At 32.5% G+C, this 13,601-nt stretch overlaps 2 protein-coding genes and 1 pseudogene across 2 annotated transcripts; 2 read left to right on the top strand and 1 right to left on the bottom strand.

Annotated features, from left to right (window-relative positions):
* LOC104732287 lies at nt 3,517–4,265 on the bottom strand (annotated as a pseudogene).
* Nucleotides 9,604–10,209, top strand: LOC104732297 (formin-like protein 5). The gene has a single exon (XM_010451833.2). The coding sequence runs from the start codon at nt 9,642–9,644 to the stop codon at nt 10,152–10,154; it is 513 nt and encodes a 170-aa protein (XP_010450135.1). The 5' UTR covers nt 9,604–9,641; the 3' UTR covers nt 10,155–10,209.
* LOC104732275 (pentatricopeptide repeat-containing protein At5g55740, chloroplastic-like) lies at nt 10,460–13,096 on the top strand. Its single transcript, XM_010451816.2, has one exon. The coding sequence runs from the start codon at nt 10,512–10,514 to the stop codon at nt 13,011–13,013; it is 2,502 nt and encodes an 833-aa protein (XP_010450118.1). The 5' UTR covers nt 10,460–10,511; the 3' UTR covers nt 13,014–13,096.

The following is a 13,601-nucleotide window of genomic DNA, read 5'->3' as shown; positions in this document are numbered from 1 at the left end:
TCACTCCTAGCAAGCTTCTAACACCTTCCCAGCCTTAGATCTCCCAAGAACAGCAAGGAATCTCTCAATCTCTTCCCAAAAGGTCAAGAACACTCTCTCTTTTGATTTTCTCTCAAAAACGGCGAATAACACAAAATAACACGACCATAGGTCGTTTTCTATCTCTAAAACTCGATTTTAGGAATTCCCTAAACCAACCACGCAAACCGGACAATTAAAATTGAACCGACCAAACCGGCCACAGCAGGTGTCGATCGATGCCTCACTAGAAGGTGTCGATCGACACCCTTACCAAACTACCAAAAATTGGTTCGCGGGTGTTACAAGGGAAACATTGTGTTTCTTGTAAAGAGGAGGAAGTATGACCCATGGTGAGGCATGTACACAATAAGGACAGTTTTATGGTTCTTAATTTATAATATAAAATTGTATACTATAAAACTGTCTTTATTTATAATATAAAACTGTATAATATAATACAAATGTATTTATAATATAAAACTATATACTAGGAATACCATAATACAAATGTATTTATAATATACAACTATATACTAGAAATACCTAATTTGTTCCGAGTTCCGACACAAATATAGTTTTATGGTTCTTTATTTTATCTAATACAAATGTATTGTTATGTCTATGTTTTGTGTAAGCCTAATAATTTAAGAGGGGGTTATTAGTTGATTTTAATGGATTTGAAAATCCAAACAAAAATCATGTGTTATTCAATCATTGATTTTAAATACTTATCAAAATTATGTGTTATTGGTTCTATGATTTACAAATACTTGTTAAAATTTCATGTTACTCATTTAATGATTTTTTTTTGGATTTCAAAATTCATGTTATGTTTTAAATAGGGTATAACCATGTGGGTCAATTGACCGTGGTGAATTTTTTTAATTACTTAAAATTTTAGAAAAAAACAAATCAAATTAATCCTTATTAAATTACACAATTGACCCTTGTAAAAATTTTAAATAACATAATTGACCCCAATAATTTTTTTTTTTAAAAACCTGATGTGCTGATTTCCTAGCTCCACCACTGTTTGAAAATGTAAAATATAATGATTCAAATCTAATAATAAAACATATTATTTCAAAATCCATTTGTTTTGATTTTTATTATTTACAATCTCATATTGATTTAGAAATCATTTTTTCAATTCCCTGAATATGCAACAAATTTCCATGCAAGTATATATAAGTATTAAATTAGCTATGGCTTTAATCACATGCTTATTTCGATTATAGATTCTCTTGTACATACACGTGTGGTATTTTGATTATAGATTTATGTGTTTAATTTAATAATATTGTACTAGAATATGACCGTACTCTAGTACAGGTTGAAATTTCTTTTTTGTGTATTTGGTAACTTTTATTTAAAACATCATATATGTGATTATTTTATTTATTTTAAAAGGTTTTTTTTATGGAATACTATAGCATGAAATCATATACTGAATATGACTTATGAAAATAACATCTATTTTGTAAGATATATTCTAGTATATCTAGATTTTGACCCGCGGTATAATACTAATTAAGTTGTGTGATAAAAATATTAATTTTTGTTTGTTAATTTTATTTGATTTGTTTAGTGTTTAAAATTATATATTATATTTTAATTGTTAATTCTATGACTTAACATATAGTATAGCGCATATTAATTTTAGGACCAAATATATAACATATGTTTGTCAAATTTATCGTGACTGAGAAAGCCTACCAAACAACATTATTCCAAACTTAAATTTAATCCGAGAAATCATATTTTGAAATTTTAACCCGTGCTCTAGCAAGAAATCATATTTCTTGAAATTTTTTCATATTATAGTGACATATTATTGATCTGTGCTATAACAAATTAAATTAGAGTGTTTATAATTTTTAACTTATTGATCTATCATATATTTATGATATTTTAAAAAATATCAAATTAAACAATTTTTAAAGATTCCAAATTAAATTATTTAAAAAGTTTATTATAGTATATAAAACTATACAATTCAACAAAAGAAATATATGAAATAAATTTAAATATTTAAATTTTGACTCATTACTTAGTCAAAATTTTCTGATAAAGTTAGGTAAGATTTTATTTTTTAGTATAATCGGAAATCACTTGTAATCTACAGAAGAGTGATTAATTTCAAAGATTTTTTTGTGTCAATATATGGTTAGTTAAATATTTTTTGAGATTTTATTTTATTCTTTGGAATATCCTTTTTAAGAGGATCATAATCCTAAATCTATATACCCTATCAAATAATTAATTCATATAACCTATCAAATAATTAATTTTATTTATAATTTATATTAATATTATATGGTCTACCAATTTGAAATCGTTTATTTCCGTTTTATTAAAAAGGGTATGGAAAAGTTATGCGCTACACTCATCAATCAGTTTGCTAGCTACAACTAAAATATGTTTGTAACGTGTACTACGCGGGCTACTCGCGTCGAAGTCGAACAATACGAGACTCACGCATAATATATTGATAATTGGACGGTCACTCCAAACCACATAACTCGGTATTTTCACTACCCATATCCAGTTTGAATAAACTAAATAATATCGCAATCGACACCTCATAAAGAAGATTGACAACATTTTCAAGAGACGTTGATTCTCAACCAACGTCTAAATACTCCAAACAAACGCGTATCACTTCACGCGGTCTTCATAAGGCATCACACAGTCACACTTGTGTCTTAAGTGAGGTTAACCATGTCTTCAGTGGTACCGTTCATTTACACCCTAACAATCATCTCCCGAGAAAACTAAGGAACAGACAAAGACGATAACCAAATTCTTTTACACCTTAAAATGATCAAAAATTAATTATCCAACAATCTTCCCAAAAAAATTTTAAAAATGGTGCCATACATAGTAGCATGTAATATCACCTAATTAACTCTAAAGGGAAATAACATAATTTTTATTAATTAAACCCAAGTTTGTCACCAGAAAACAAAAACAAAAAAAGATAAACGGTAATGATATTTCTTCAACGTACGTTAAGATGAGTCTTCTTTATTCGATTACTTAAACAATCGATCCGTAGTTTTTAATATTTCCCGTAGGCCATAACAAAAGATTCAGACTAAATTTTCACACGATCATCTTGAACTCATGTTACCCTTAACATGTATTTTTTAGGACATCTTTTCATGAGTATATATGGTACGTACCGCTATATAAATTCCAAAGTAATACAAATGCGTTTTAATTTGTCATTACATGAAAATATTATATATTGTCTACATCCGTTGAAAAGACACAAACATTTTCTTCAGAAATTTGCCAACACTTACGACATGTGTTATGCCATGCGGCAGATAATACGAAACTGAGGAAAATATTTCATATCTTTTTATTATAAATCTCAAAACTAAGACCAAACTCATCACCATCTTCTCTAAGTCATCATATCATATCATGTTGTCTAAGGCTACTCTCCATACGGTAATCCTCCTCCTCCACCGCCATCACAGCCTACATCACCGTCGTCTTCACAACCACCTCCATCGAGAAATGAGGCTTGACGCGAGTTTGTTGGCCTGTGAGTTGATGTCAAAGTTGTGGAACGTTGTGTTGGGGAGGTGGAACTTGGCCAAGACGATGGATGTAAGTGGCATCGGACCCGAACCGATAAAGGCAACCTTGGTAGGGACGTGGGTTGTGTGTTGAGATAGAGATCGAATCATCGAATTTGAGTTTGCCTAGTTTGAGATAGTTGTTGTATAATAGGGAAAAGATGTGTAAATGGTTTAGTGTGTTGTCTTCAAAAGAACCTAAGACTGTTGAGAAGTGTTCCTCTAAATAACCTTCGGCTTCACCACAAAGCTTGATGAGATGAGATCTCGGGTCTTTGACTTTTTCATCGTATTTCTGTGACGACATCGATGTTTGTGTCCGTTGGTAAACTCGTGGACACACGAGTTGTCCGACATCGATATTCTTGGATGGTTTTAAGCTCTCGAGGTTTTAGATTTGGTTGTATAAGTCGATGATTTGCTTCACAACTAGGTTACTTTCGTAAGCCATGTCGAGACTATGAAGTGAGAAAATAAAGCTTTGAATTTTGTTTTCTAGACTTGGAAAAAAGCTTGTGTTGTGTTGTACTTACCCCCTCGCAAGGAGTCGTTATTTATTGACGAACTGTGGGTCCATTCTTGGCTAAATTTGTTAGTATTTATTTGATTCGATTCATATGTATTTTTTTAAAAATTCTTATATGTCATTTTTGTTTTTTTGAGTAACGTAAGTCATGTTGATTTATGTTTTAGAATTATTGTTTTTGTTTCAAAATGAATGTTATTGCTAAGAATTGAATTTGAAGAAATTATACACCCATATTTTGTTCTGTATATGGTTCTTTTCATAAATAGTAGGTCAGTTTGTATATAATTTTTTGATTGAAGTAAAGGAAATTAAGCAGTCATCTAATAGATATATTAATTTAAATCTCAGCTCAAAGCTCAAATTAATAATTCTTTTAAGCTTGTAGTTTGAAGAAATTGTTAATGAGAAACATTTCTTCTTAAAATATCCAATCCCATATATATTTTGTTCAATGTAGTATACAGTAAAACCTCTATAAATTAATACTCTATAAATTAATAAACACTATAAATTAATAAATTTTGCTGGTCCCAAGTCGGACCAGTATAAAAAATAGCAAAATTTGATAAAATAATAAGATAATAATTCTTTTGAAATTCTCTTGTAATATATGGTCCCAATAATATCATAAATTAATAATCATGTAATTTTACATATATATATATATATATATATATATGTGTGTGTTGATATATATAATAATGTATGCTTTAAATTTTTAAATTTTTTCGTAAAGCTCATAAATATAAAACAATTGTTATGTTGTATTTTCAAACTATAATGATATAAAATACTCTATAACATATCATAAAAATAGCTAATTTTTTATTTTGATAGTTTTATAGGCTATTAAAATATGAAACTGATATTATTATCCATAAATTTGAATTTGTGTATGTCGTGTGTATAAGTGATAGTCATTAATTTTTTATTTTGTGTATGGTCAATAATTTTTCTAAATATTACAAATTCAATACTAAAATAATAAAATTATAACATCTGATAGTCTATTTGTTTTTGTTAAAATTGTCTTAATTAATAATTTTTAATTAAATAATAAAAATATATCTCAATAAATTAATAATTATTAATTTATACTATAAAATAATAAATATTGATTTATAGATAAATTAATAAAATGTCATAGTCCCAAAATTATTAATTTATAGAGGTTTTAAAGTATATTGTTTTTTTTGTCTATGAAAATTAAACATATAATCTAATAAATAGTGAAACACAGCTTTTATTCTCCCTCCTCTCTTCACTCACGTCTTCTTGAAAATAAATTTCAAGCTCCCTCAAACATTGGGCAGCCAAATCAACCCAATGGTTATACTTAACCATATGGGTAGGCCGTAGGTATGTACACATTTGAGAGCAAAGCTTCAACAAATGTGTCAAAGAAGGCTGGTTGTAGTGAAGTGAGTAAACCAGATGCCTTTGGCTCTGAAGAGAACAAAGGATAAGCGTTTTGTGGTCTGGAGAACAAAGCAAATGGTTTTGGGTTTTAGGAGAACAAAAGAGAAGACGCCATTGATGCCATTGATGTTTAAGTGAACAAAACATAAGGGTTTCTTTGTGAGGAGAGAAAAGAGTAGAACCACATACATATTTAGAAATCTTTGATAGAACTTGTTTCCGATGACTCTGAACACATTTCCGTTTTGATCTTAAGAGAGTTAATAACTAGTTTTTCAGGCTTCCCATACTCTCAATGACCTCATCTCAGTGATAAAGAGAGAAAAGAAGATTTTCCACTCAATCGATTTTGACTAAAGGAAATTGATTGACTTCTCAAAATAATTTCTTTTAATAAAAATAGGATATCGACCCGTGCGGCAACCGCACGGGAAAGTCAAAACTTGAAATAACTAACATTGTTAATTCACATTTCAAGTGGAACTTTATTTTAGTCTTTTAACTATATAGTATGAAATTCAAAAATAATGCCTACCATGAATCAACCAAATTTTTCAAATAATAATTTTGTTGTAAATACAAAAATCGATTCAATGACGATAAGAGAACAATGTTAACAAGATATATGAATCTAGGTGTGCTGAATTTTAGTAAGATAATTAATTTTGAAAGATATTCACATGTATAAAATGTATAAAACAAATTTTAAATCATTATTTTATCAAAATTTACAATAAGTACAAAAAATAACAAGAGAAGCAGGCTGAGAGAGTACATAGCAATCAATTATCAAGATGAATACTTGGAAGAGATGATCGATGAGGTATAAGATGGAAAACGACACCAAATCAAAATTGGATGAATGTCAATAAATAAAACAATCCAAACTTTAGCGAAGATAAATGAATCAAAATTTGTTAAAACTTTGGGAGCTATTCGAATTTTTTTGGGTACATATTGATTAATTCAATTCGGTTCAGTTTGATATTATTATTTGATATGTTTGGTTTAACGCAAATATATTTTTGTAGCTTTTCAAAAATTGAACTAAAAAAATAAAATAAAAATAAGCTCAGGTAGAAATATTTCATGTGTGTGTATTTATAAGTATTTGGAAAGATCATTAATTCATTGATGATATATTTTTGTTACATTCAAAACTTTATTTGAGAAGAACAAAAAAAAGAAAAATCACTTTGGCCGGCCGTTTTATCTAATGAAAGAGACCAAATGGGTCTTTATCAAAGCAAAAAATTATATGATTAGACCTGCTTTTGGTCTTTCCATGTAAAGGTAATCCCCAAAAATCGAACTATAGCATAATAGGACATTGCGCGGCTATTGGTCAAAGAGTTTCATATCGTATTAAATGGACTAATTAGAACGTTGACAGGAAAATGTATTAAAACATAACACAATTTTTTCGTCTTCTAAAATCATGTCCTATATAACAAACTAAACATCTCATCTTGATCATCAAACTTGTCCACCACTACGATTTTCCAACTTAAAATTTATTAGCAACTACTGGATTGTTGAGCAGGTCTTTTTTTGTACTTTGCAACTCCGACATTCCTAATTACAGTTGATGTGTAAACCAAAAAATGATTTTCCATATTTTAGAACATGAGAAGGGTCGAAGAACTCGGCCATGACGACTTCACCAACATCTTCAATGAGGGACAATTTCTCTGCGTAACCTAAAGACATTAGATTTTTTGTCTTATCCTTTGGACAAGAGCTATTACAGATCATATCATATCTGTGATTGATATGATTGCGTTGATTAACTATCTATATATGTTCATAAGTATATTCTCATAAATGTCGATTATAATACCCTAGCTATGTAGTTCTGTGTATAAGCTACTCTCATTCAGATAATAGAAATCATCACTTCTATAAACTCTTACAAGAACAACCTTCTTCTCGATGTACATAAAAAAACAGAGGGGGATCTCTCTCTCTCTTTCTTGTAGACTTGGGCAGTGACTTCTTCTATTTTAGAAGAATCTCTATATTATTTCGTTCTTTTAAATTATTTTTTATTATAAATCTGGAATAATATTTTTTGGACAATTTTCAGAAATAGCTTATTCTTAACAATAATAAAAGATAAAGATTTTAAAATTTATAAACTATTGATAAAGAAGTTTGTGATATTAATAAATAAAATTAAAACAAAAAGCAGAGTTAAAATATATTTGGATTTAAAATTTGTTTTTTATGGCATCTTTTATATATAAAAAGTATTGTCTAACCAAAAGATTTGATCTAAGAAAAGAAAAATAATAAAAATACATTAACCCTAAAACAGCATAGCTAAATTAAGTTGATGTTATCATTGGAACATTTTTACATTTCACCAAAATCTTTTCTATATATAATTCTATCTTTTCTATATATAAGACTAACTTTTACATCTTTTCTATATATATATTATAAGACTAATGTATCCCTAATTGTAAAAATGTCAGAACCTAAAGTGATGATAGAATTAGATTGATCAAGTATTCAAGTTAAACCCTTTTATTGGTGAAATGTGTTGTGCTAACTTTGGTGTTTGTCTGATTTTGGTTTTGGGAAAATGCATGCAGATCGAAGAACTTGCTAAGATGATTCAAAAGGTTTGCATCTGTCCTAAACTTTGCTTCTTTTCTTGTCCTATGTGAACATATATATATACATATATGTATATTGACTTCGAGTGTTCGTTCTACTATTGCATTTTTTCAAGTTAATTAACGTTACATATTATGCACCCAACTTATATATTACCGATCATTATTGCAATTATACATCAGCCAGTTACATCAAAGAAATTTAACAAAATCATTTGTTGGAATCTTGGAGGAATTTGTTATCTATTATACATCAGCCAGTTACAAGATACAGTTGGGTTTCAAGTTAAAGGTTTAGGGAAGACTCGTCGTCTTTTTGGGTCAATATATGGTATTAACACAATTCATCGTCATTAAAAGCAACAGAAAAGTTTGTCATTTCACTATCATGCAGAAACAACTAGTGATGGGAAAAGTTATGCGCTACACTCATCAATCATTTCGCTAGCTAACTAAAATATGTTTGTAACGTGTATTACGCATAATATATACTCGCGTCGAACAATACAAGACTCACGCATAATATATTGATAATTGGACGGTCACTCCTAACCACATAACTCGGTATTTTCAATACCCATATCCAGATTGAATAAACTCAATAATATCGCAATGACACCTCATAAAGAAGATTTACAACATTTTCAAAACGTTGATTCTCAACCAACGTCTTAAAATACTCCAAACAACCGTGTAACACTTCACGTGGTCTTCATATATAAAGCATCACACATTTACACTTGTGTCTTTAAGTGAGGTTAACCGTCTCTTTAGTGGTACCGTTCATTTACACCCTAACAATCATCTCCAGAGAAAGCTAAGGAACAGACAAAGACGATAACCTAATTCATGCACACCTTAAAATGATCAAAATTAATAATGCAACAATCTTCACAAATTTTTTTGAAAAAATGGTACCATACATAGTAGCATGTAATATCACCTAATTAACTCTAAAGGGAAATAACATAATTTTTATTAATTAAACCCATTTTTGTCACCAGAAAACAAAAACAAAAAAAGACAAATGGTAAGATATTTCTTCAACGTACGTTAAGATGAGTCTTCTTTATTCGATTACTTAAACAATCGATCCGTTCTTTATATTTCCCGTAGGCCATAACAAAATATTCAGACTAAATTTTCACACGATCATTTTGAAACTCATGTTACCCATAACATGTATTTTTTAGGACATCTTTTCATGAATATATATGGTACCGCTATATAAATTCCAAAATAATACAAATGCGTTTTAATTTGTCATTACATGAATAGATTTTGTCTACACCCGTTGAAAAGACACAAACGTTTTCTTCAGAAATTCGCCAACACTTACGACATGTGTTATGCCATGCGGCAGATAATACGAAACTGAGGAAAATATTTCATATCTTTTTTATTATAAATCTCTCAAAACTAAGACCAAACTCATCATCATCTTCTCTAAGGCATCATATCATGTTGTCTCTTCACCAAGCTTCTCTCTATATTTCTCTTATCACCTTTTATATATCACTTCTCAACTGTGTCAGTCTAAACTCAGCTTCGGATTCATCAAACACTGGTTTATGCACTCCTTACCCATGTAACCAACCGCCTCAACCGCCTTCTTCTACAGGCTACTCTCCATACGGTAATCCTCCTCCTCCACCGCCATCACAGCCTTCATCACCGTCGTCTTCACAACCACCTCCATCGTCACGTTCTCACTGCCCTCCTGTTCCAGCGTCAGGCTGTTGCAACCAACCACCACCTTCCACGACGACGTACTCTCCTCCCTATCCTTACTTTTATACTCCTCCTTATCCTTACGGTACTATAGGCGGAGGACAAAACGATGGCGGTCAAGGAGGAGGAGGATCAGGATCAGGTGGCGGCCAAGGAACCGGAGCTGCAGTGTCTTACTATTCCTCTTCCGTACCGCTTCATGTTTTGATGTTTGTGTTATCTTATGCTTATGTTGTCTTTTAGGGCCGAGCATGCATAAAAATATTATTATCAAAGCCACTTTCCTTTTCTGTTATTATCTCGAATTTTTTTGTTTGTATAATTTTAAAGTAAATTCAAATAAAAAAAATTTAATATATTCTCATCGTTACTGTTTATAAAAAATCGAACGAAAGTACGAAACACATAATAATTAACCGAGATAAAATCGAAAATCGCATATTCACAATTTGAGCAACGATCAGGAAACAGATCACAACCGTCCACGTGGTAATACCAGATAAAACTAATCAACGGTGGTGATTCGTTCAGGGAAACAAACTCTGTTTTATCTTCTTCTTCTTCTTCTTCAGAGACGTTACCAGAGAGGGAGAGGCATGAATGGCTTCTCTTCCTTTCAACACTATCCCAATTAAGCTTCCGTACTCAGTCTCAACAAAGCCTCCTTCTAAACATCACGATGAACAACAAGCTCATCATTCTCCTTCTTCCACGTCTTACTTTCACCGCGTTTCGTCTCTATGTAAGAGCGGTGAGATCAAAGAAGCTCTGAGTTTAGTTACGGAGATGGGTTTGAGAAACCTACGCATTGGTCCAGAGATATACGGCGAAATCCTCCAAGGATGCGTTTACGAGAGAGATTTGAGTACGGGGAAGCAGATTCATGCTCGGATTTTGAAGAAGGGTGACTTCTACGCGAGGAACGAGTACATCGAGACCAAATTGGTGATCTTCTACGCAAAGTGCGATGCTTTGGAGATTGCTGAAGTGCTCTTCTCGAAATTGAGGGTTCGTAATGTTTTCTCTTGGGCAGCTCTTATTGGTGTGAAGTGTAGGATTGGGTTGTGTGAAGGAGCTTTGATGGGTTTTGTTGAAATGCTTGAAAATGATATTTTTCCTGATAATTTCGTGGTTCCGAATGTTTGTAAAGCGTGTGGTGCGTTGCGGTGGAGTGGGTTTGGGAGAGGGGTTCATGGGTATGTGGTAAAATCTGGTCTTGAGGATTGTGTGTTTGTGGCTAGTAGTTTAGCTGATATGTATGGGAAATGCGGTGTTTTGGATGATGCACGGAAGGTGTTCGATGAAATTCCTGAGAGAAATGTGGTTGCTTGGAATGCGTTGATGGTTGGTTATGTTCAAAATGGGATGAATGAGGAAGCGATTAGGCTTTTATCTGATATGAGGAAGGAAGGTGTTGAGCCTACTCGTGTCACTGTCTCGACTTGTTTATCTGCTTCTGCAAATATGGGTGGTGTTGAAGAGGGGAAACAGTCTCATGCCATTGCTATTGTTAATGGACTTAAGCTGGATAATATCCTGGGGACATCTTTATTGAACTTCTATTGCAAAGTTGGGTTAATCGAGTATGCTGAGATGGTTTTTGATCGGATGTTTGATAAGGATGTGGTAACATGGAATCTGATTATATCTGGGTATGTTCAACAAGGTTTAGTTGAAGATGCTATATACATGTGTCAGTTAATGAGACGAGAGAAGCTGAAATATGATTGTGTCACTTTAGCGACGTTAATGTCGGCAGCTGCACGTACTGAGAATTTGAAATTCGGGAAAGAGGTGCAGTGTTATGGCATTAGACACAGTCTTGAATCTGATATCGTTTTGGCCAGCACTACGATGGATATGTATGGTAAATGTGGCAGCATTGTTGATGCTAGGAGAGTGTTTGATTCCACAGTAGAGAAAGACTTGATACTGTGGAATACGTTACTTGCAGCCTATGCAGAGTCTGGTTTTAGTGGAGAGGCTTTGAGATTGTTTTATGAGATGCAGCTAGAGAGTGTACCACCAAATGTGATAACATGGAATTTGATCATTCTTAGTCTTCTAAGGAATGGTGAGGTAAATGAGGCCAAGGAAATGTTCTTGCAGATGCAATCCTCAGGGATATCTCCAAATATAATCTCGTGGACGACTATGATGAATGGTATGGTACAAAATGGTTGCAGTGAGGAGGCGATTGTTTTTCTTAGAGAGATGCAAGAATCCGGGCTGAGACCAAATACATTTAGCATCACTGTAGCTCTCTCTGCAAGCGCAAATCTAGCATCATTGCATTTCGGAAGATCAATCCACGGATACATCATAAGAAATCTACAGCATTCCTCTTCGGTTTCTATTGAAACCTCTTTGGTTGACATGTATGCTAAATGTGGAGATATAAACAAAGCAGGGAGGGTATTTGGAAGTAAGTTATACAGCGAATTGCCCCTCTACAATGCCATGATCGCGGCGTATGCATTATATGGTAACGTGAAAGAAGCAATGGCTCTGTACAGGAGCTTGGAAGATATGGGGATTAAACCAGATAGTATAACATTCACAAGCCTTTTATCTGCGTGTAACCATGCTGGGGATATTAACCAAGCTATAGAGATTTTCACTGATATGGTTTCAAAACATGGCATGTATCCATGCTTGGAACATTATGGACTAATGGTAGATCTTCTTGCATCAGCTGGAGAAACAGGCAAGGCCTTAAGGTTAATCGAGGAAATGCCATACAAGCCAGACGCAAGAATGATCCAATCTTTGGTTGCTTCTTGCAACAAGCAGCAAAAGACTGAGCTTGTGGACTACTTATCAAGGCATCTGCTTGAAACTGAACCTGAAAACTCTGGTAACTATGTGACGATATCGAATGCTTATGCGGTCGAAGGAAGTTGGAATGAAGTTGCGAAGATGAGAGAGATGATGAAAGCTAAAGGTTTGAAGAAAAAACCTGGGTGCAGTTGGATTCAGATTAAAGGAGAAGAAGAAGGTGTCCATGCGTTTGTTGCCAATGACAAGACACACATTAGGAACAATGAGATACAAAGGATTTTGGCATTGTTACTATATGATATGCGTTCTGATGTCAAATGATATTATGTGTATCAGTGTACGAGATATTATAAATTAGTATGTATATTCACAATCTCAATAGTTGAATATATGTTTACCATCCATCGTATACTACGAAAGAAACTACCATCGTATCGTAAGTGAAAAGGAACAACAAACCGTTGCGTCAGAGCTTCAGACAAAACTACTAGTTTACTTTACTGACTCAGACAGTACTACTACTATATATCCAGCTAGTACAAGGACCGACCGATTGTCGGTGGAGAATCTGAAGACAGATCACAACCATCCACGTGGGATGTATTTGTAGTTGATACTCTTGGCCCCTGTGCCACCAGTTTCAGGCCTCATCTCCGGTTTTCGCTGACCGTAACGATCACGCATTCATGCGTTTTTAAAGCTTTTGCTTTGTCTTCACCGACACTTAGTAGTTAGTACGTGACCACAGTCAAAAGAACTCAGTTTCCGTCTAATCTAACTTTTACAAAGGAACAAACAAGATGTTTTGTTAACAATATTGTGACAAGTTTACTATTAAGTATTAATACTTAGGATTTTAATTGATTATTCGTTAAATGAATAAAAATTAAAGGAAATAGAAGAAGATTC

Source organism: Camelina sativa, chromosome 2, assembly GCF_000633955.1.
Source record: "Camelina sativa cultivar DH55 chromosome 2, Cs, whole genome shotgun sequence".
In the NCBI taxonomy this organism is placed as follows: Eukaryota; Viridiplantae; Streptophyta; class Magnoliopsida; order Brassicales; family Brassicaceae; genus Camelina; species Camelina sativa.
The sequence above is the reverse complement of the archived record's forward strand: the minus strand, read 5'-3'. Positions and strand labels throughout refer to the sequence as shown.

Bases quoted from the DNA above. Each gene is read 5' to 3' on its own strand.
- LOC104732297 (XM_010451833.2), top strand. From the start codon at position 9,642: ATGTTGTCTCTTCACCAAGCTTCTCTCTATATTTCTCTTATCACCTTT.
- LOC104732275 (XM_010451816.2), top strand. From the start codon at position 10,512: ATGGCTTCTCTTCCTTTCAACACTATCCCAATTAAGCTTCCGTACTCA.